Source organism: Neovison vison, chromosome 7, assembly GCF_020171115.1.
Source record: "Neovison vison isolate M4711 chromosome 7, ASM_NN_V1, whole genome shotgun sequence".
Classification (NCBI taxonomy): Eukaryota; Metazoa; Chordata; class Mammalia; order Carnivora; family Mustelidae; genus Neogale; species Neogale vison.
Genome location: NC_058097.1, coordinates 26,191,562 through 26,211,925, shown reverse-complemented (window position 1 = coordinate 26,211,925; position 20,364 = coordinate 26,191,562). Strand labels below are relative to the sequence as shown.

The window sequence follows — 20,364 nt, the reverse complement described above, 5'->3', positions numbered from 1 at the left end:
CCATAGTCGGGAGAGGCAGGGTTCTCAGGTGAGGGAACTTAGGGACACGAACACGACATTTGTTGACTTCAAGACGAGCCGTGGCAGAAGCCGAGGCCGGGGCAGGTACGACAGCCTCTACTGTGCCCGGGGAAGCTGGGCCGGCGCGAGCCGGGCGCGGGGCTGGGGACCCGCCTGGGGCGCGGGGAGGGCGCGCCTACACCTGCCGGGCCGGGAGCGGCGCGCTGGGGGCCGCCTCACTCGCCCTCCTTCTTCTCCTCCGGGATCTCCACCGACAGGGTCTCCTCATCGGGATCCGGGCCCGGGCTCACGCGGATCCGCACGGAGGACTCTGAGGGCGCGGCCTCCGACTCCCCGCCTTCCTCGGGCCTCCCAGGGGAGGCAGGTGGCGGAGAGCGCGGGGCTGGAGGCTCTGGTTGCTCCGGGGCCTCCGGCTGCGGCGGTGCTGGCTGCTCCGGGGCGGCCGGGCCCGCCTCTCCCGCAGCGTCTTGCGAGCTCTTGGCCTGAAATCCGGAAAGGGCGATTGGTGAGGAACAGAACGCCTCAGAGTTCTTGGAAAGGTCTTGAACACCATCCCGTTCCCCTTCTCGGACCGCCCAGGAGGAGGATGGCGGAGCGCTCAAGGGTGCAATCTAACGGATGGGAAGTGGGGGGTCGGAGCGGCATCAGGATTATTTGATAGAAATAGAATATATTATGGGGAGACTTAGGGATTAAAAGTCCCGGTTGGACTTAGTGGATATTTTTGGTCTTTGTTGATTGGCAGGGCTAGAAGTCAGAGTGAAGTTGCAGGTTCAAGCCCGCTCCTGAGCTATGGAGGAAAGAGAGGCTGTGACCAGGAGGGGGAGCCAGGGAGGATTTTGCAAAGCTAAGCCCAGTCCCCCTGGCTGCCCTGTCCACCCTGGTTACCAGAGCTGGATGCTCCTGAGTGAAGGAGAACATTTCGAAGTAAACAAGATAAAGGCTGAGATGACGCCCTTTCTGGAAGGTCTCAAAGGTGGAGACCCCCACCCCCATGCCACAGGAGAATGGGCAGGCTACCACTGGCATTTGGCTGGGCTGAACCCCCATGTTTGGAGACTTGGTGGGGACTTCCAGCCTCCAGCCTTCAGGGTTCCTGGGGACACTGGCCATAGTCTGTGTATCGGTAAAAATCTAAGCCTTCGTGGACACCCATCACCTGCCCTGCCCTGTGTGACCCCCCTCTACCTGGACATAAATGGAAGGGAGAGGCCCACAGAGGAGGAGACCTGAATGGTCCCCAGCTATCCAACACCTACTTGAGATAGTGGTAGTGAATTTAAAATGAGAGCAGTCAGCATGCTCCTGAAGAAGAAAACCCCCTTGAGGTTTACTCAAATCACAGAGTGATGAAGGAAGGGAAGTAGGGCGGGGAACCCCACTCCTAGTAGAACCCAAGGCAGCTCTGGGGACATGTCCCTCCCTCTGCTTCCTTGTTCCTGCATGTTTGGGTGCACCTGTTCCGCCTTCTCCTGCTCACCCTAAACTCTGACAACGCCCTTCCAGGGTGGGATGGTGCCCGTTACGGGACTTCCAGAAGCTTCCTGCTATGAATGGAACCCGAAGAATCATGGGCAGGTTGTCAGGTGGTTCATCATGTTCAAAAGGCTTTTCAAAAGTTCTCTGAGCTTTCCTGCTTCATCCCTGTGGCAACCATAGGTGATCTGGTCTCAGGGAGCGTGAGAAGCTTCCTCAGGGCACTGCGCTGGCGGTGACAGAGCTGGGAATCAGACCCATGTCTTTGGATTGTTATTTCAGAGCTCCTCTGCCATTCTGCCCTGATTGTTCTAAAACTGCCTTTTATTAGAATTCTCATGCAAATTTAATGCACCTCTCCAAGCTGCCTGGGTGAAAAGCTAATAAATACTCCGGAGCAACAAGCCCGGGGAAAGCCTTTCACCATACTAAGAACAGTCTTCGAGTTCATGTCCACTCATCCCCACGCAGCAGCCAGCACTCAAGACCCCAGCTTGCTGTCTCGACCTTGACCCTGGCACTTGGTGAGCCAGACAATACTGTGTGTCCTCCATCAGGGGCCAAGGGTGACTGCATCTTGAGAATATCTTGGAACCCTGCATAGCTTTGATGTCACCTCCCAGACTCTAGATGTCAAATGATCTCCAGATGGGTCCCCTGGACTCTGACCGGAGCCTCAATTGAGACTGAGTCCCCTAGGCTCCTTTGAATGTGTAGACTGCCGCACCCTCCCTGCCACTGAGCTCCTGCCTACCCACCGCCCCCCTTCCCAGCAGCCTCCCTAAAGGACAGTCGTGAATAGTCATAATTAGTGCAATCATTCTAATTGGCATTTTTGGCATTAGTCACAGAAAAGAGTCCCAGAACTAATTTTAAAATTCCCTTCAGATTTCTGAGGGCGGGGACAAGTCGGCATTGTGCCTCTCGGCACGGTTTTTTCTCTTCAAACCTCCTAAATTGTCACCGACACAAATATTAAATATGAGAACATCACTGCCATCTGGGGAGAGACATTCCCTGCCCACACCCACTGCTCCTACCTCTGCAACAGCACCAGGACTCCCCTCGGGGGGATGGCCCCCCTCAACCCGGGGTAGGCACAGGAGCCTGGACTCCCCCAGGGCACCACAGCAAGTGGCTCAGGAATTGACACGTGACCCAATTCTGTCCAATGACAGTGAGCCCTGGGACTTTCGCTGGAATCACGGGGCGAGAGGGGCTTTCCGTGGGAGCTGCTAAACCAGGACACCAACCATCGTAGTGCTCTTGCGACCTGAAGCCATCCTCGAGGGAAGCAGCAATGACGGGATGGCAAAGCGAGATCCACTGGCAATGTCAGAGATTTTGGGATCCAGCCTTGCCTGAGCTTTTCCACTCCTTGACCCAATCATTTCCCTGTTCCCTTAAGCTAATGTGAGCTGGCACAGTGACCTGCATTTCTGTCACTTGCCTCCTAAGGCATCTCTACCGATAGGAAGCCGGTGGGGGCAGGGCGGGGGGGGTGCGGGAGGGACGGACATTCCCCACAATAAAAGGTATAGTCCATGCTCTGGCACCAAGTTGAGATGGTGGCTGGTTCCCCACCATGTTACCTGTTCCAGCAGCTGTTGCTGCCTCTCCGCGGCCTCCAACGCAGCCAGCTCTTTGAGCCGGGCCCTCAGGTGGGCAAGCTTGCCGCCTTTGGCCCCCTTGCCCATCTTTCCTGCTGCAGCGAGGGCGGCGTTGAAGAGCTTGGGGGTGCCTGCCCGGGGTGGCAGGATGAGCACGCTCTTGGGCTCCTTGGGCTTGTTGTTGTTTCTCAGCATGCGCCTGAAAGAGAGCAGTGCTGGCCCCGTCACAAGCTTGCCCCCGGAGAGGAGAAAGGTGTGTCTGTGGAGGGCTGTCTGGTGTAGCTCTGGGGGGCAGGGGAGGGGTGGGTTGTCCTCGCTGAGTCTGTGAGCAAGCCCAGTGCTAACTGCTTGATGCACGTTTCAGTGAATGATTGGAATGACTGGAATGACATGGGTCTTATGGTCTGGACGTTATAGAGGAGGTATCGGAGGCTCAGAGGGGTTGAGTCACTTTTGTGAGGTCACACAGGAAATACTGAATGATGTTATAACAGATGGACTCAGAAACAGGGTGCGCAGATGAGAAAAGACCAAAGCTTTTCTTCTCTTCCTTTGGCTTTTTTGTCATGTCACCATCTTTGCTGTCACCTCTGTCAACACTTAATGAGTGTCTATACATGTCAGGCCCTGGGCTTGGTCCTTTACAGGTGTTCTGGTGGCCCCTGGGGGTGCCCCATCCTGGTGTCTATGTCTCTGTGTGATCCCCTCCCATAGAGGGTGAGGGGAATGGGTGATTTGCTTTTGACCAGCAGAATACAGCAAAGGTGATGAGACATCCCCTTTGTGAACATGTCGCAGAGGAAGGTGATCACTGTCTTGCAAGGACACTCTCCCTTCCTGACTTTGCTGCAGCCAGGGGTCATGTCTGAGGCCCACGTGGCAAGAACCAAGGACAGCCACCAGCCAACAGTTAGCTGGGAACAGAGGCCTCCAGTCCTACAACCACAGGGAACAGAATTCAGGTGACCTTGGAAGCAGGTCCTTTCCCCAGGGAGACTTGAGATGAGACTCAGCTCTGGCCAGCACCTTGATGATGGCCTTGGAACAGACCCACCAGAGCCGTCCCAGACTTGTGACTCACAGAAGCTCTGCAGTAATACGTATATATGATTTTAAGCTACTAAACGTGTGATACGGATAATCAATACACAGTTTGTCATTTAAATCCCACAAAATCCTCTTAGGAAGGCCCCTATTTTTCTCCCTCATTTCAAATAGATACGGAAGACCAGAAGGGGTAAGTAATTTTCCCAAGGTTACACAGCTAGGAAGTGGCAGGGGCAGAATTAAAACTCAGATCTAGGGGCACCTGGGTGGCTCAGTGGGTTAAGCCTCTGCCTTCGGCTCAGGTCATGATCTCGGGGGTCCTGGGATCGAGCCCCGCATGAGGCTCTCTGCTCAGCAGGGAGCCTGCTTTTCCCCCTCTTTCTGCCTGCCTCTCTGCCTACTCATGATCTCTCCCTCTGTCACATAAATGAATAAAATCTTAAAAAAACAAAAACCTCAGATCTAAAGGCAGTATGCCACCCTGCTCTGTAAATAAGGATAGACTCTTCCATGGAACAGAGAGCCCCAGCCTTTGATAGGGAATTGTTCACGTTATAGATACATGATGCACGATTTGGCTCAAGAACAAATGGATTTCGTCTGCAATCTAGCAGGCCTAGACTCCTAATTGGCAAATTCATTCATCAGGGCTCCAGCAAACTTGTTTGTTTAAAAATGAGGCCGTTGCTGGCTGCTTATCTAATCAGAGGCAATGGATTTAAATTGCGCGTATTGATATTAATTGGCCAAGACTGGCGTTTTCTGGCTGGGGCTCCCCCAGGAGAACACAAACACTAGAATTCAGAGAATTCATCCGAGGCCTCTTCATGCCTGGCACCGTCACCTGTGTTATTCAGCCCATAATTCACAGCACGACAGTCTGTGGGAAGGCTCAGCGTGGTTCAGAGATGACACAAAAGAACTCTCGGTGGGACCTTTGCTGAGGGCTAATGGCCATCTCTCTTTTGAAACATTGCGCTGGCTTCTGGGATGTTTCCAGAGTCAGGAAAATTTCTCCTCACTTTTAGATGACGTGTTTTCCTATAAGCAGGATCGCACATTCACCCCTGGAGAAAGTGGCATGCATGAAAGCTTTTTCCCATCTCTTGGAGCAGCCAAGCCAGAGAGCTGAGCCCTCCCCGTCTCTGCAGCCCCAGGTCCCCCATCTGTAGAGCAGGGAACGGAGACAGAATCCCACACATGGCTCTCACCAGCTCAGACGTCCCAGGCCCTGGGGTTCTCAGACCGCGTTTTTCCTTTGATGGGCAGAGCTTCCTCACAACCCCCTGCCCCTGTCCTGAAGCCTGCCTGTCCAGGGAGCCCGGCTCTCTGATGAATCAGGCCACAGAGCTGGTCCCAGGGCCTCGGTGCAGCAGGACCGGATGGCTCCTCCTCTCTCTGCACCTTCTCCAGCGCAGGGCAGGGCAGCAGGCTCTCCACACACGGGTCAGCAGCCTCTACGGGGTCCTAGCTGACTGGTGGAGCCCTCATCTACCCTAGCCAAAGGAGTGGATGGCAGCTACAAACCTGGCTTTCACGGCCTCGCTCCTCTTGAGGGGGGAGGAAAGGCAGGCGGGGGCAGTAGGGACAGTGCACGCTCTCAGACAGAAATGGTAAAATTCTCAGTATTGGAGGTCGTTCGATGGAGTCCCTACAAATGCCGCATTACTGAACACCGAAACCATCGCTTCCAGTGGAAATACAGGGTTGGGTTTCTGGTGAGCCTCTCACGACAACACTTCAGCAACTGATCAATACTTGTTTGCGTTCCTGTTTAATGACATCTGATTGAACCTGCAGTTTCATTAACATCGAACTCATGCCCCACAGCTCTATGAGCCATGCCTGAGCGAAGCTTATCTAACCCGCGTGCCTTGTCCATCCGGGACATCCCAGCCTCCCTGCCCTGGGGAACGCACCTCAGCACCACACTTCGGGGCCACATCGCCGATGACAATCACAGAACTATGGACACTGCGGTGCTGAACGGCCCACGGAAAGACTTGCTGACCAGTGTTCAGACGCTTCTGGGTTAAAACAATAAAGCAGAGCGTCCCCTTGGTCAGCTTCTGCTGGGAACGTGCACTTCGGACAACTCAAATCTCTCACTGCTCTCTCTATGCACATCCGCGAATGACTGGGGCTGCCCATGAGCGCTGATTTGGGGGTTCCGAACACATTTCAGTGAGTAGGTGAATTGCAGATACAGAATCGCAAATACGTTGAGTAATGAGGGTTGACTGTGCTTCCCTGCTCCTCGGGGAGAGTCAGGGGAAGTGGGCAGAGTTGGTGGGAGAAGGTCGGACAGACCAGCCTTTAGAAGGGCCCCATAGCTTCCTTAAGAGCAAACTGGTATATTGAGTTACGGGGCAGCTTCCTTCCTCAGGGGACCCCCCCCCAGCATCCTCTGTGTATTATGCTCTAACCTCAACATGGCATCCTCTTATCTGGGCTTGCCAAAGGGGTCCTGTGAAAACCTAAGTCACATCAAGCCACCAGTCTGTGTAAAACCCTACAAGGCTGCCGTCTCCCTCAGACCAAGACCCAAAGCCATTGCCGTCTCCCTCACCTCCAAGACCTACCTGCTCTCATCCCCTTGACTGCTCCCACCCCGCATCAAGCTATGCTTATTTTCTGGCTGGTCTGCCCCCACACACCGAGGTTGCAGGGCCTTTCCAGCGGCTGTTCCCTCTGGCTGGAATGCTCTTCCCTGCAAGCAGTCCCGCTCACTCTTCCATTCTGTGCAAGTCTCCACTGAAATTCCACTTCCTCAGAATGGCTTTTCCTGAGCAACCTATCTCAAGGAACTCCCTTCCTCACCGCTGTCTCCTTGGTGTGGCTTTCTGTTTCCTCATAGCTGACACATCACAGAATCATTCATTTCTCTATGGTCGGCCTCCCCTACTAGAAAGGCAACTTTATTTGGTCCTTGCTGTGTCCCCGGGGCTCAGAACTATGTGCTCAGTAAATGATTATGAGCTATGAGTGGATATTGGTAAGTGTGTGCCCTTTATCATGACCTCCCTCTGTGTAGTTTATTTTTTGTGTCATTTCATAGAATGAGATAGAAAATAGGAATATGAGGTAAAAGGCAATGGAGGAAAAACTAGATATGTAGATTTAAAAGGCTTCATCCAGGGGCGCCTGGGTGGCTCAGTGGGTTAAAGCCTCTGCCTTCAGCTCAGGTCATGATCCCAAGTTCCTGGGATCTGGCCCCGCATTGGGCTCTCTGCTCGGCGGGGAGCCTGCTTCCTCCTCTCTCTCTCTCTTTCTCTCTACCTAATTGTGATCGCTGTCTATCAAATAAATAAATAAATAAAACTTAAAAAAATAAATAAAAGGCTTAATCCAATGGGAAAATTACGGAGAGAATTTAATGGATAAAGAGGAACAATTATTATTATGGACATTCACTGAGCTCTCCCACATGTCATGTACCCTGCTGGAGACATTCGCACACACGCTATTTTATTTAATTTTCCCAAAAACAAAGTAAGGGGTTAACATACCCTTATTTTACAGAATTGCAGAAAACTGAGACCAGAGAAGTTAAGCAACTTTCCCCAAGGCCACATGGCCAGTAAGTACCTCACACGGATAGGACATGAGCCCCATCACCTTCCCAAGCCTGTTGTAGATTTTTCTAGCACACCCATGTTACCTCTGTCACTCAGCTTAAAACCTGATCTTAAGGATCTGAAAGCAAAAAGCCGCTTCCCTAAAAAGTTACCCACTCTAGGGGCACCTGGGTGGCTCAGTGGGCTAAACCTCTGCCTTTGGCTCAGGTCATGATCTCAGGGTCCTGGGATCAAGCCCTGTATCGGACTCTCTGCTCCACGGGGAGCCTGCTTCCTCCTCTCTCTCTCTGCTTGCCTCTATGCCTACTTGTGATCTCTATCAAATAAATAAATAAAATATTTTTTAAAAATAAATAAAAAATAAAAAGCTACCCAATCTTCAATAGTACAAAATACAGAGGCACAAGGTTATTCACTGTGATGCTGTTTATAATTGCAAAATATTGGAACTCTAACTCCCCATTCATGGGAATGCTCTGCAACTGTCAGAGGAATGAGGAAACTGATGGGTCTATGGACTGAGAGAGAATGTTTTCCAGGATCAGCTCTCATGTGAAAAAAAGCAAAGTTTAAAAGAAAATCTATAGTATGCTACGTTTTGTGTAAGACGGGGAAAATAAAATATTCTCCCATCTGCCTATTTTTGCAAAAGGAAGCACACTAAGGAAGCAGCAGAAACTAATGAGATTGGGCTCCTGTAGGGCTGGGCACAACAAGTCGGGGGAGCCGGAACTTCCCCAGGCACACCATTTTGTTGCATCATGACTTGTGGTACCCTGCTAATGCTTGACATATTCAAAACAACAATAAATCAACAAGGATTGGGGCAGGAGGAATCATAAAAGAAGAGAGTGCAAACCGAAACACATGAGCCTGGGTAGATTTCAAGTGAACAACCGTCCTTAAGGGAGGCAAAAGAAAACGAATCCAAATAACTCTGAACATAACACTTAACTCATAGGTACTTAGGCTAACGACAAGAAGAACAGCCCCAAATATGAAATTCTGCTGGGAAGGCTTCCCCATCACCCCAGGGCTCTGGGATAGCAATTCTGAAATTTCTTTGTCTGTATTATAGCACTGAATAAATGAGTGAATGTGATGAGGGTAAAGAGAGTCAAATTTCTCAGTGATGGGGAAAGAATTTACAAAATATGGAAAAGGAGAAGATTTGAAAGACTCTGTGGTGTTGGACCGAAATTGTTAGATGGATACAGATAGAGATACAGACGGACAAATGTATGTTGATATATACACAGACTTAGATGTGTGTGTATATGTAGATTTGCAATTGTATATATACCGGTGGGCATGTGGGCATGTTTCCCAGCTCTGTCCACTTGGGAGCCTAGAAGCCATGAGCACACATAGCACACAGATGGTGGTTTCTAAAAACCATTCCCACGTGCAAGGAATCAAGGCTCCTTGAAGAAATGGCCATTTCCAGGGATGTGGCAGAGAAAGTCACAAGATGAGCCTGGAGCATCTCACTGTGCTTGTAAGCAAGGAAGAGCTGAAATATTTCGGAGACATAACAAGGAGTCACAAAGGCCAGGCTGAAGAGGGACCTCCTGGCCAAATCTGGAACAATCTGAGCACCAAAGCAGTGATTGTAACAGGATATTTACAGAACAAAACAAATCCACGCTGATATAGACAAATGAATAAACGAAGAAATGGGAAAGAAGAGGAAGCTCTTCCTCACAGTAGAAGGCTCCTAATAAACGTGGAAGGCATGACGGAATCAGAAAAATCACCATTCTGCAACCATGATAGCAATCGCTGATTTAGCAAGGAGCTCTCAGTGGATGCTGAATATAGCGAATGAAGGCTTACTTGATGGGAAACAGGAGGTCTAGATAGCTTCAGACTGACTCCCCACTAAATACTTATTAATTACAAAGAGAAAAATGTTAACTCTAGAGTGCAGAAACCTTACCAAGTGATCAAAGGGAAAATCATCAATACTGGGAGAAACCAGCAGCTGGTGCCTCTTGATATGCCGCACTAAGAAGAATGCAACATCACTTTTTTTTTTTTTTTTAAGTAGGCTCCATGCCCAACGTGGGGCTTGAACTCACAACCTTGAGATCAAGAGTTGCATGCCCTACCAAGGGAACCAGCCAGGTGCCCCACAACATCACTTCTCAGACATTCCTTCCCCCATGCAAAACCTGAAGATAATCATGAGAAAATATCAGAACATCAGCTAACCCTAAGTGAAGGGACATCCCGCAAAATAATAGGCCTATCCTCTTCAAAGAAACCCAAGTCACCAAAGACAGAAAAAGGCTGAGGGGCCATCTCAGATCCAAGGAGACTGAAGATATGAGGCTATGTGATGAAACTGGGGAAACCCACACTGGATCCAGGAACAGAAAAGAAGACAGAAAGGGCCATAAAAGGCATGATTGGGACAATTGGCCAAATCTGAAGATGGATTGGGGATGAGGTAGTAGCATCATTTCAATTCTGAATTTCCTGATTGGGATAAGGGACTATGGTAGGTAAGATAAAGGTTTAGTCCTCAAGAAATGTGCACTGACATATTATGTGGATTTTTTTTAAAATAAAAAAATGTACCTGGCTTTCTTCCGGAGTAACTTCTGAGACTCAGGATAATGCACCAAAATTTCATTCAGGTCCTTCTTGTCCAGAATGAAGAGGTTGGTAAACCCGTGGGCGACCACATTGGCCGTGCGCCGATTCCCGCCCCCAACAGCCAGCAAGCTGGGGTAGAGAAGGGTGGAGGTGAGACCTGGCAGGCTGGGGTTGGGATCCTGCTAAAATGTCCCTTTCCTCCCATTGCCCAGAGCACGGGGCGGCCCCACACACCCAAGAGCTGGGGCCCACCCCCATATGTCAGCATCCACGCACGGCTTCCTTAGACCCACCAAAGGGTCCCTGAGGATGAGGTCCCCCCCTTGGCCACCACCACCACAGCTTTCCCAGGTCTGCCCATCTTACCCCAGCTCCCCCCTGACCTTATTTCTCCAAACACGGATCCAGCCTTCAGCGTCACCAGCACGGCCTTCCCGTCAGGGCCACCCAGGACCTGCACCTGTCCCGCCTGGATGATGTACATCTCTCGACCAATCTCCCCCTGAAACAGAGAAGTGCTGAGCCCCTCTGCCATCATCAGAAGTGACCAGAAGACTGGCAGGGCTGGGCCCAGGGGCCGCTGGCACAGAGCAGAGGAACCTGGGGTGGCGTCCAGCTCACCACTGGCATGGTGTGTGAAGCAAGGCCACTCACTTCCTCTCTGGGGCCTCAGTCTCCCCATCTGTGGATTGGGAAGAGTGGCCACCCCTGGCCTGCCTGATGAGATTCTGTGGGGGAGTTAGTGGTGTGATGGAGAGGAAAGTGCTAGGTTAGCGAGAAGGTGCGAGTGTAATGGTATTCTACAAATTCCCAATTATACACGCCAATGGAAGGCCGGAGACATGGAAAAAATTAGCAGTGGTTCATACAATACGTTGATACCTGTGCCTAGGACGTGTCACCTTAGGAGCTCGGTAAGCATTTGCTAGGTGAAACAGCAGTGATAACGATATCGGTCACGAAGTCCAGTTCTCGTGCAACATTTTTCTGAGCGAGGCATTGCTCTAAGTGCTGGGCCTGCTTAGTCCTCCACAGCTCTGGGGTAGGAACCCTTTGCCCGAGGTTGCAAAGCTAGGGCCTGGGAAAGTGGGGATTGGGGCTCAGTCTGCTTTCAGACCTCATGGGTGCTGTGGGTTGAATGGTGTCCCTCCCAAATCCTTATGTTGAAGTCCTCACCCCCAGATGCTCAGAATGCGACCTTCTTTGGAGATAGGGTCATTGCAGATTTCATTCGCTAAGTTGAGATGAGGTCATACTGGAGGTGAGTGGGCCCCTAATCCAATGTGACTGGTGTCCCTCTTAAGGGGATATTTGGACACAAAGACAGGCATACCGAGATAACGATGTAAAGTTACACAGGGAGAGGACAGCCATCTATATGCCAAGGAGAGAGGAACAGATCCCTCCTTCACAGCCCCAAGAAGGAGCCAATCCCACTGACACCTTGGTATTGGACTTCCAGCCTCCAGAACTGAGACACAATGCGTTTCTGTTGCTCAAGCTGCCCTCTCTGGTCCTTCGTCAGAACAGCTGTAGCAGACTAAGGCAATGGTCTTAATCCCAAGTTAGAGCAAATGAATGGAATCATGCCTGCTTGAATGGCTTGCTTTGGACTGCAATCAGAAATACGCAGGCTGGGCGCCTGGGTGGGTAGTCGGTTAAGCGTCTGCCTTCAGCTCAGGTCTCGATCCCAGGGTCCTGGGATGGGGCTACACATCACACTCCCTGCTCAGCAAGGAGTATGCTTCTCCCTTTCCCTCTGCCCCCTGCTCATGATCTCTGGCTCTTTCTATCTCAAATAAATAAAATCTCTTAAAATTTAAAAAAAAAAAAGAAAGAAAAAAATACCCAGTCTGCCATGCACCTTCTAATCCTCATGCCCTCACAATGCCCCTCTCCCTCTCCGTCACACCTGACATGTTTAAGAGGAGAGACAGCAAGGATAGGTCAATTGATGACACTTTGGATTCATTCAACAAACGTTTCCTGGGCTTCTCACACAGGCATGGGAGCCTTAACAAACAGGAAGAAAGCTTCATGTCCCTGTTTCTGTGTCCAATTTGACACGGGACTGAAGGGTCTATAGAGCTCCCCCTCAGCCCTGGGGTGGGCGGCGGGGGTCGGGGGGTGCATGGTGTCCCAGGGGTGACTCAGCGAGATCATCACATAGCAAAACTGGACAGCAGGGGGCACTATTCACACTTGCTTATCAAGTGTTCACTTCAAGGTCCCTCTGCCAACCCCCTCCACCTCATTCAGCCTTCCTCATTTGCCAGCAAGTTCTACACTACCCCCAAAGATAGCTACAGCAGCAATGGCACCTAGCTCTGTAGGTACAGCTGATTCAACCTTCACAACCCCCACCCCCACCCCGGGAGGGAATACCGGCAACATCCCTACTTCACCCATAAGAAGAGACTCAGAGAGGGTAAGCCACTGCCCCAAGGAGGCACAGCTAGGAAGGAGCCTGTGTCAGACAAATCACTCTATTGTTCTCAATCCCATCTTGGCCTCTAGGGCTGCAGCGTTTTTTCAACCATCTGTAGCACTATTTCCCCATTTCTCCAGGCTCTCTGCTTCCAGAAACTTCACTGCTATACAGCATACAACTTGGAGATGGGAGCCTTCTTGGGCTGAACTTTTCTGAGTCGCACAGGGGTTGCGTGGGCATTATTTTCACCTCTGTACACACACCCAGTAACAAGGGGACTGGACTGTACACCAGCCCTGTAACAAGGGGACTGAATTCCAAGTTCGTGCCCTTTCGCCCTAACCACTCACTCCCCAGAGGGCACTGGTCTCACCTTGAGTGGGGAATGGGAGCAGAAAGGGCCTTGACACTGGGTATCCCTAGATTCAAGTGCAAATGTTTTCCAGGATCAGATGGGCGGATGAAGGAGTGAAGAGAGCCTGGTATGGGGCAGCGGGGAAAGGTGGGGCCTGTGGCATCGGGAGGGAGGATGCCATCCCCATTGGGGGCAACCCCTTCTCCACCCAGTTGACTCTCGCTATTTGGGAAAATGGGGCTCTATTTTTAGCTAGAAACCTGGATTTTTATGTGAAACCTTCAAATTTGTAAAGGTTGGGGACAAAGTCAACATTGGTTTTTTTTTTAAGATTAGGGAAAAAAAGAACACCTAAAAAACCACAAAACACTGTATGGGCTGCTCCTATGAGAAGGCCCTCGGTTTGTAGCCTGTGACCTAACCCAGGCCCCCCTCCACTCCGTTTTCCTGATAGGAAGACCAAGACCCTGGAAGCTGTTCCATCGGCAGTCAGGGCCCTACCTCTCACGAGACTCCTCACTTTCCTTTTCTGGAAAGTGGGGTTCCTCGTCCTGGCTCCCCTGATCCTGTGTCAAGAGAACAAGGTCTGAGGCGCACTGGAGCTCAGTGCCCGCCTGGGGCCAGACAAAGGTTCCTCGGGGCCAAATAAGTCGGGAGGCCTGGGCGCAGCTCTCCCTGGGCTTGCCGACCCTCCTGGCCTTCAGAGGCACCCCCTTCAGCCCAGCTCAGGGCTGGCGGGTGCGCTGGGAACCTCAGCTGGCCTTGCAGCCGTCTGGGGCCACCCACCTTCTTGCACACGTAGTCGTTGGGCAGGTAGACGACAGAGCGGAGCCTCTTCAGCATGTCAAAGATCAGCTGTCGGTCACAGCCCTGTCCCCAAGAGGAGGGGGGAAGAATGCCTGTTTAGAGGAGGGTGGGGTCTTAGAGCTCCCGAGAACCCCAGGGACAGGGGTGCTGGGTGGGCACTACCTGGAAGAGAGCCACTTTGCTGACGATGTTATAGTTCACATCGATGGCAAGGTCCAAACGCATCTTGTCTGGAAGCTGCACCATCAGTTCTGACTCATCTGCAAAGGAGACGCTGGCAACAATCGGAAGCACATCCCGCTCTCCCCCCCCCGCCCCCACACATGCACACACGGGGCCACACCATTCCTCTGCCACCCAGAGCCACACTGTATTGGAAGAGTCCCTCTCTGGGTTTTTTTCCCTCTTCGGGGAACACCACCATGTACTTCCTTAGTTAACTTCTTCTGCTTCTTTAGAACCCCTTACTAAATGTCACCTCCTCCAGGAAGCCTTCCCTCAAGATCCCCACACCAACTATTAGGTTCAGCAGTCTCTGTGTGGACGCGCTGACCACACCCCTATTGCAACGGTTTACTCCTGCTAGTCTGCGCTTCTCACGCTCTGAGGACGTTAGCAAGAGCTAGAGTAAATTGAACACAGTTTTTACAAAGTGCTTTACAAAGATGGTTGTATTAAATCCTCCCAACAACCCAATAGGTGCCCGCTACCACCGTGCCCAGTTTTCAGAAACTGTAACAGAAGCTGCCAGGAAGGGAAGGGGGGTGGGCTGGAGAATGGAGTCTGTATCACACCTGGGGCAATGGGGCTCCAGGGCCTGTCCCAGTCTGCTTTGCCCATGATGAGGGCTGAGTGCCCAGCAGAGAGCCCGGCACGGAATGAATGCCTGTACTAGGGACAGGAAATGAACTAACTTGACCTAATCCTGATGCCCCACTGCACCACAATCATTCATGGGTTCAAGTGCGGATCTGCATGACCTGGGCAGCTGGAAACCCACTCTGGTCCTTCATATGTGCCCCTGGAGAAGGGGGCAATGATTTAGATGTCACAGGGCTGTCCCTGGAATGGAATGACGTGATGGAGGGAACCATGCCTTGTACAGAGTGAGCACACCAGCCAGGGACACTAACACTGCCTCGACCGCTCGCTGTCCACCCTCGGCTCAGGAGACCTTGGAGCTCAAGTGTGGCTTCTTCGAGGCCAGAGGGAAGCCCATGGAAGCAGGGGGCCCTTGAATAAGCTGAGTGTGTTGAGGGACCCTAAGACACAGTGCCAGTGGCCCACCAGCTCATCAGTAGCTTCCAGAATGATGTCTAAGCTCTGAAAACAAAATTACTAGCTCCCAAAGTTAAAAAGAGAGAGAGAGAGAGACTGGGGGAAAAATTGTGACTTAATTAACACAGAAGTAGCATATTCACATTTCATAAAGCGTTCCATTTCCAACTCAGAAAAACGGTACTACACCTGAAAACAGTGCACAGGTCAGATTCCCCCACTTCCCAGGAATTACTGAGTACACCCCATCATTGCCAAAAAAGGAGAAACAGGGGGAGTTATATGCATTGTTGCAGCTGAAGAATTTCAGAAGCAAAGCATAACATCTAGTTTACAAAAAGTGTATGTGTAGGGGAACATGGGTGGCTCAGTCGGTTAAGTGTCTGTCTTCAGCTCAGGTCATGATCCCAGGGTCCTGGGATCGAGTCCCACATTGGGCTCCCTGCTCAGTGGGGTGTCTGCTTCTCCTCTACCCTTCCTCCCTGCTCATGATCGATCTCTCTCTCACTCTCAAATAAGTAAATAAGGGACGCCTGGGTGGCTCAGTTGGTTAAGCGGCTGCCTTCAGCTCAGGTCATGATCCCGGTGTCCTGGGATCGAGTCCCGCATCGGGCTCCTTGCTCGGTGGGAAGCCTGCTTCTCCCTCTGCCTCTGCCTGCCATTCTGTGTGCCTGTGCTCGCTCTCTCTCCCTCTCTCTCTGACAAATAAATAAATAAAATCTTAAAAAAAATAAGTAAATGAAATCTTTAAATATATATGTGTGTGTATGTATGTCTATGGAAAGAGAAGAGAGGGGATCTTCCTTCTGTCCTGATTTCAGCTGTACTTCCATCTCTGAGAGGGATGCATTTCAAGGCAGGGGAAGAGAAGGGAGGGCAGGACATCCAGAAGACAAGGCCCTCAAGTCTTCAGGGGTTTCTTGATGGCCCAGCTTGGGGCACCTCATGGGCTTCCATTGGCCCCCCTCATTTAAATATGTTGGGGCCACAGCCAAGAGGCACCAGTGCTCAGGACCTCAGGGACACAGGTTAGAGGCAGGACCAGGGGAGAGCTGGTAGGAGCAGGGAGGGGGGGTCAGGGAGGAGGGGGCAGGGGATAGCTGGTGGTAGCTGGGGCATCTGTCTTACCCAGCATGCCTTGGGACTGCCAGGTGTACTCGTACCAGGTCTTGACCCGGTTCTGCACAGACCTGGGGATCTTGTAGAAGTTCATGTACTTCACAGTGCTGTCCATGCAGCTGCGGTAGTAGGTCTGCCCGGCGGTGGCGGCCCCCACCACGTCTCTCATCTAGGCGCAAGGAGGAAGCATCAAGGGGCAGAGTGGGCCTTTGGGCCCATGCGTTGTGAGCACGTGTATCTACTCGGACTGGGGGTGCATGAGGAAGGGGCCCAGGAGAGAGGGGACCCATGTCCGCACACAGAGGAGGCTGCTGAGGGGGGAAGTTCTGCTTCCAGTGTGGCCATGGGAAGGGCGGGGTGAGGCTGCCGAAAACAGCACCTGCTAAGAGGAAATGCCTCGCTGTGGTCTGACCTGGCCCCTCGGTGCCAGAGGCCACTTCGACCTCACTGGAGGAAATGTGAACCTGGTGTACTACTCCTTGTGACAGGACTAGATTCTGAGGCCATGGGACTGTGGCTTCAGGCAATGATTAGAATAGGAGATGCACCCCTGCACATTAGACACCCCCAGACGTTTCTCTCCAGGGGAGCAACCCAAATCCCCAGCCTTTGCAGAAAGCCTTTCAGCCTAGCTCTCCAAAGATATCCCAAAGGGACCGACCTTTCCAGCGGAAGCCAGCATAGAGAAAAATGGGACCTAGACCTCCACCCCGTCCCCTTCACCCAGCAGGTCCCAGAGCTCTAGGCTCCTGAGTCCAGTCCTGTGGTCTCTCCTGGACTTAGTCCAAAAGAAATGACCACAGCTGGTGACATTTCTGACAGCAGTGGGAGGGAGAGGGGCCCTGCAGGCAGGCGGGTGGCAAGCCAGCTACCTGTCCGATCATCACAGAGAAAGCGAAGACACCTGTGAAATAGTTCAGGCCCTGGAAGACGATTTCAAAGAGCGTTTTGGGGTCAGGCAGCCCACCAATGGTGATGAGGGTCTTCACAGCCCAGTAGTAACAGCGAATGTAACTAGAGAGAGAAGAGGAAGGGGACCTGGTCAGCAAAGGCCCCCTTTTGCTGGTGGCTTAGTTCTGATGGATGTGCAGTATGCAGAAAAGAAAACCCTTTATTTCTATGTGCAAGGAAAAGAGCCTAACAGCCACAGGGCACGCGGGGTGCAGAGCACGTGCACAGATACAGAGGCATGTTGTCTCCTCTGTTTACATATGGGGAAACTGAGGCTCCAGGAGACTGCTAGAAAGACTTGGCAGGAGGGTAGACCAGGGTCTTCTGACTTCTGATGCCTGGACTCCCTTGATATTATTTCAATTTCCACTACCTTCCCTTTGCCATCCCAGCATGTTGGTTCCCCAAAACCGAAAGCAATGTCTAACTTGGAAGATATCTTAAGGACCACGTTTTCTGACCCTCTCCCCTGCCCATCTCTTTTCCAGAAGGGGAAACTGAGGACCCAGAAGGCAAAGGAAACATTCATGGTCACCAGTAGGCCAGGTCCAGAGCTGGGATTAGAATTCAGGCTGTCATCTGCCTCTGTGAGCCGTCATTCACAGTTGGTAATGCCTCTCCGTGGGCGCACGAACCCAGGAAGGGAGGGATGGGCATGGGAGATGCCCTAAGCTTATCTCATTATCACAGAGGAGTAAGAGTCCCTCATACATCTGTTCACACCTTCAGGCTTGGCCGTCCCAGGGGTCAGCAATGGGTGAGGTCAGCAGGGCTCAAGGACAAGATAATCCCAGCTGGCTTTCCTGTGCCTTCCTATCTTCCTACCTGGGCACACAGATGGTGTCCAGAGCCTGCCCTGACCCCAGTGTCCTGATATACCCACATTTTTGAGGTCCCTACTCAGCTCCAAAATCAAGACCATCATCCACTGGCAAATCACCCAGTCTGGGGATGACCCCAAGTGGGTCCTCCCCCGGACTCCATTCACCAGCTAGTACTGCAGAGTCATAGTTAGAACATGGGCTCTGGACGGGACTGCCTGGGCTCAAACCCAGCTCTGCCACTTCCTAGCCGCCTAATGAGGACAAATTACTAATCTCAGCAAGCTTCGACTTCTTTCTCCTACAGTGGACATGGCAGTAGCACCACAGAGTGACCGTGAGGACAAAATGAGGTAGAAAAAGATGCCTGGGACATGACGGGCTCTCAGCCTTCTCTGTCACTGGTACCTGCCACATGCCTGCGGTTAGGGAACAACAGACTCACCAGTGTCCTCAAGAAGCTTACCATCTAGTGCAGACAGGCAAGAAATTGTGCAAAGAATACTGGGAGGGGGAAGCCCAGAGCTTGTTGGCGAGTTATGCTGGAGGGGGGCTCTGCCTCTGACCACTAGCTGGGAGGCCTGGGCTGGGGGCTGCGCCAGCCTGCACCTCATTCACCACCTGGTGCATAGAAATTTCCGGACAACACGCGGCTCCCCCATGAAGCCCCGTCATACTGTCCCTGGCCACCAGAGGGCGTGCAAAGCAGCCGTAAGCAGGGACGGAGCTTAGCGGGTGCTCCTGGACCACCCCCCAAACTCTTTCTGACTAAGGAATCTTCTGTTGGCATGGCAGGTCTTAGGGGCCTCCCTGAAGTCTTCTTGTCTTCAATGCTACTGGGTCTGTGGGGACCCCTGCCCGCTCCAAGCCAGGCAGAAGCAGAACAGGACCCAGATATGTGAGAACTTGGGTCCTCAAGCCCCTGGGCCAGAGCAGACTCTCAACAAATGGTCACTATTTTGAAAATGAATATTACCCGTGATATTGGACTTCAGGAGGGATCCTTCACTCTTTGTGCTTTTTTGCAGATACTGGGGCTTCCCTGTAGGATTTCATCTGGAGAAGAGTAGGACTGCCGACAGCGTGCGCCTTCCAAGGTTGGCAGAAGGAAGTCCCTGACAGCTCTCCCCTGCCCTCCCTTCCCTGCTTCCCCTTCCACCCCAGGCCTGCCCATGATGGGGGTGCCAGGCCCAGTCGTGGGACTTGGGTTCTCAGCCTCCTGTTCTAACCCTCCTGGGGCACAAATCCCTTTGAGAATCTAAGGAAAGCTAGCCACCTTCTCCTTAGGGAAGCCTCAAAATTTAGCTCCAATTTCCAGGAGGATGATGGTGGGACCCCCGTACAACTCTGGATCCTGGGTTAGCAGCCCCTCTTCCGGTATGCTGGTTTCCCCTAAGAATGATCATAGCTGGGGCGCCTGGGTGACTCAGTGGGTTAAAGCCTCTGCCTTCCGCTCAGGTCATGATCCCAGCGTCCTGGGATCGAGCCCCGCATCGGGCTTTCTGCTCAGTGGGGAGCCTGCTTCCCCCCTCCCCGCGTCCCTCTGCCTGCCTCTCTGCCTACTTGTGATCTCTGTCTTCAAATAAATAAATAAAATCTTTTAAAAAAATGGGTTAAAGAATGATCATAGCTCATCACTAACTCTTGTCCAGGCATGACCCGGACACGTTACACACATGAGTTTATCATTCCTCACAAGAAATCTGAATGTACTACTATGCTCAGGCTGGAGAAGGGAAATTGAGTCCCAGAAAGGGGAAGAGCCTCAGCCAAGGTCAGAGCGAGTTTTAATGAACATTTTCTGTTCTTCCCTGGACTCTTGTCCCTTAAGCCTGTGCCCTGCCTCTCCAGGCTCACAGCCCTGACCTGGACCCAGGTACTTCGGCCTCCCTTCCCACACTGCCCTCCCTCCGCCAGACCACACAAAACCTTTGTCTCTAACTGGTTCCTCGGCTTCACCCCTGTCCCTGGAGTCCATCCTCTCCTCAGCCATCACCAGCAGAGTCACCTTTCTGAGATCCCCCTGGGTCCTGTCATCTTCCTGCTTCCAAGGTATGGAGGCAAGAGGTGAGAGGGAGCCGGGCTATCCTTCCATATCCATCCGACATTGAAAAATATGGCAGCCTGCAGAAACTCCCTGTACTTTCCTACCAACTCTTCTGGAAATCTGGAACTGCTCTAAAAAAATAGTGTATTAATTATAAGAATGATATATATTTTTTAATCTTAAAAATGTTCTTATTCTTGGCCCAGCAATCCCCCTTTGGGA

At 51.9% G+C, this 20,364-nt stretch overlaps 1 protein-coding gene across 1 annotated transcript in view; it reads right to left on the bottom strand.

Annotated features, from left to right (window-relative positions):
* Positions 1–236: 236 nt before the first annotated feature.
* CNGB1 (cyclic nucleotide gated channel subunit beta 1) overlaps positions 237–20,364 on the bottom strand; it is a 60,956-nt gene continuing 40,828 nt past the window's right edge. Inside the window, exons 25-32 of the mRNA XM_044260408.1 lie at positions 17,196–17,337; positions 16,333–16,492; positions 14,089–14,186; positions 13,906–13,989; positions 10,717–10,835; positions 10,316–10,462; positions 3,090–3,306; positions 237–503 (exon numbers count right to left, since the gene is read on the bottom strand). Coding sequence (XP_044116343.1) covers positions 237–503; positions 3,090–3,306; positions 10,316–10,462; positions 10,717–10,835; positions 13,906–13,989; positions 14,089–14,186; positions 16,333–16,492; positions 17,196–17,337 — 1,234 coding nt within the window. The remainder of the gene's footprint in view (positions 504–3,089; positions 3,307–10,315; positions 10,463–10,716; positions 10,836–13,905; positions 13,990–14,088; positions 14,187–16,332; positions 16,493–17,195; positions 17,338–20,364) is intronic.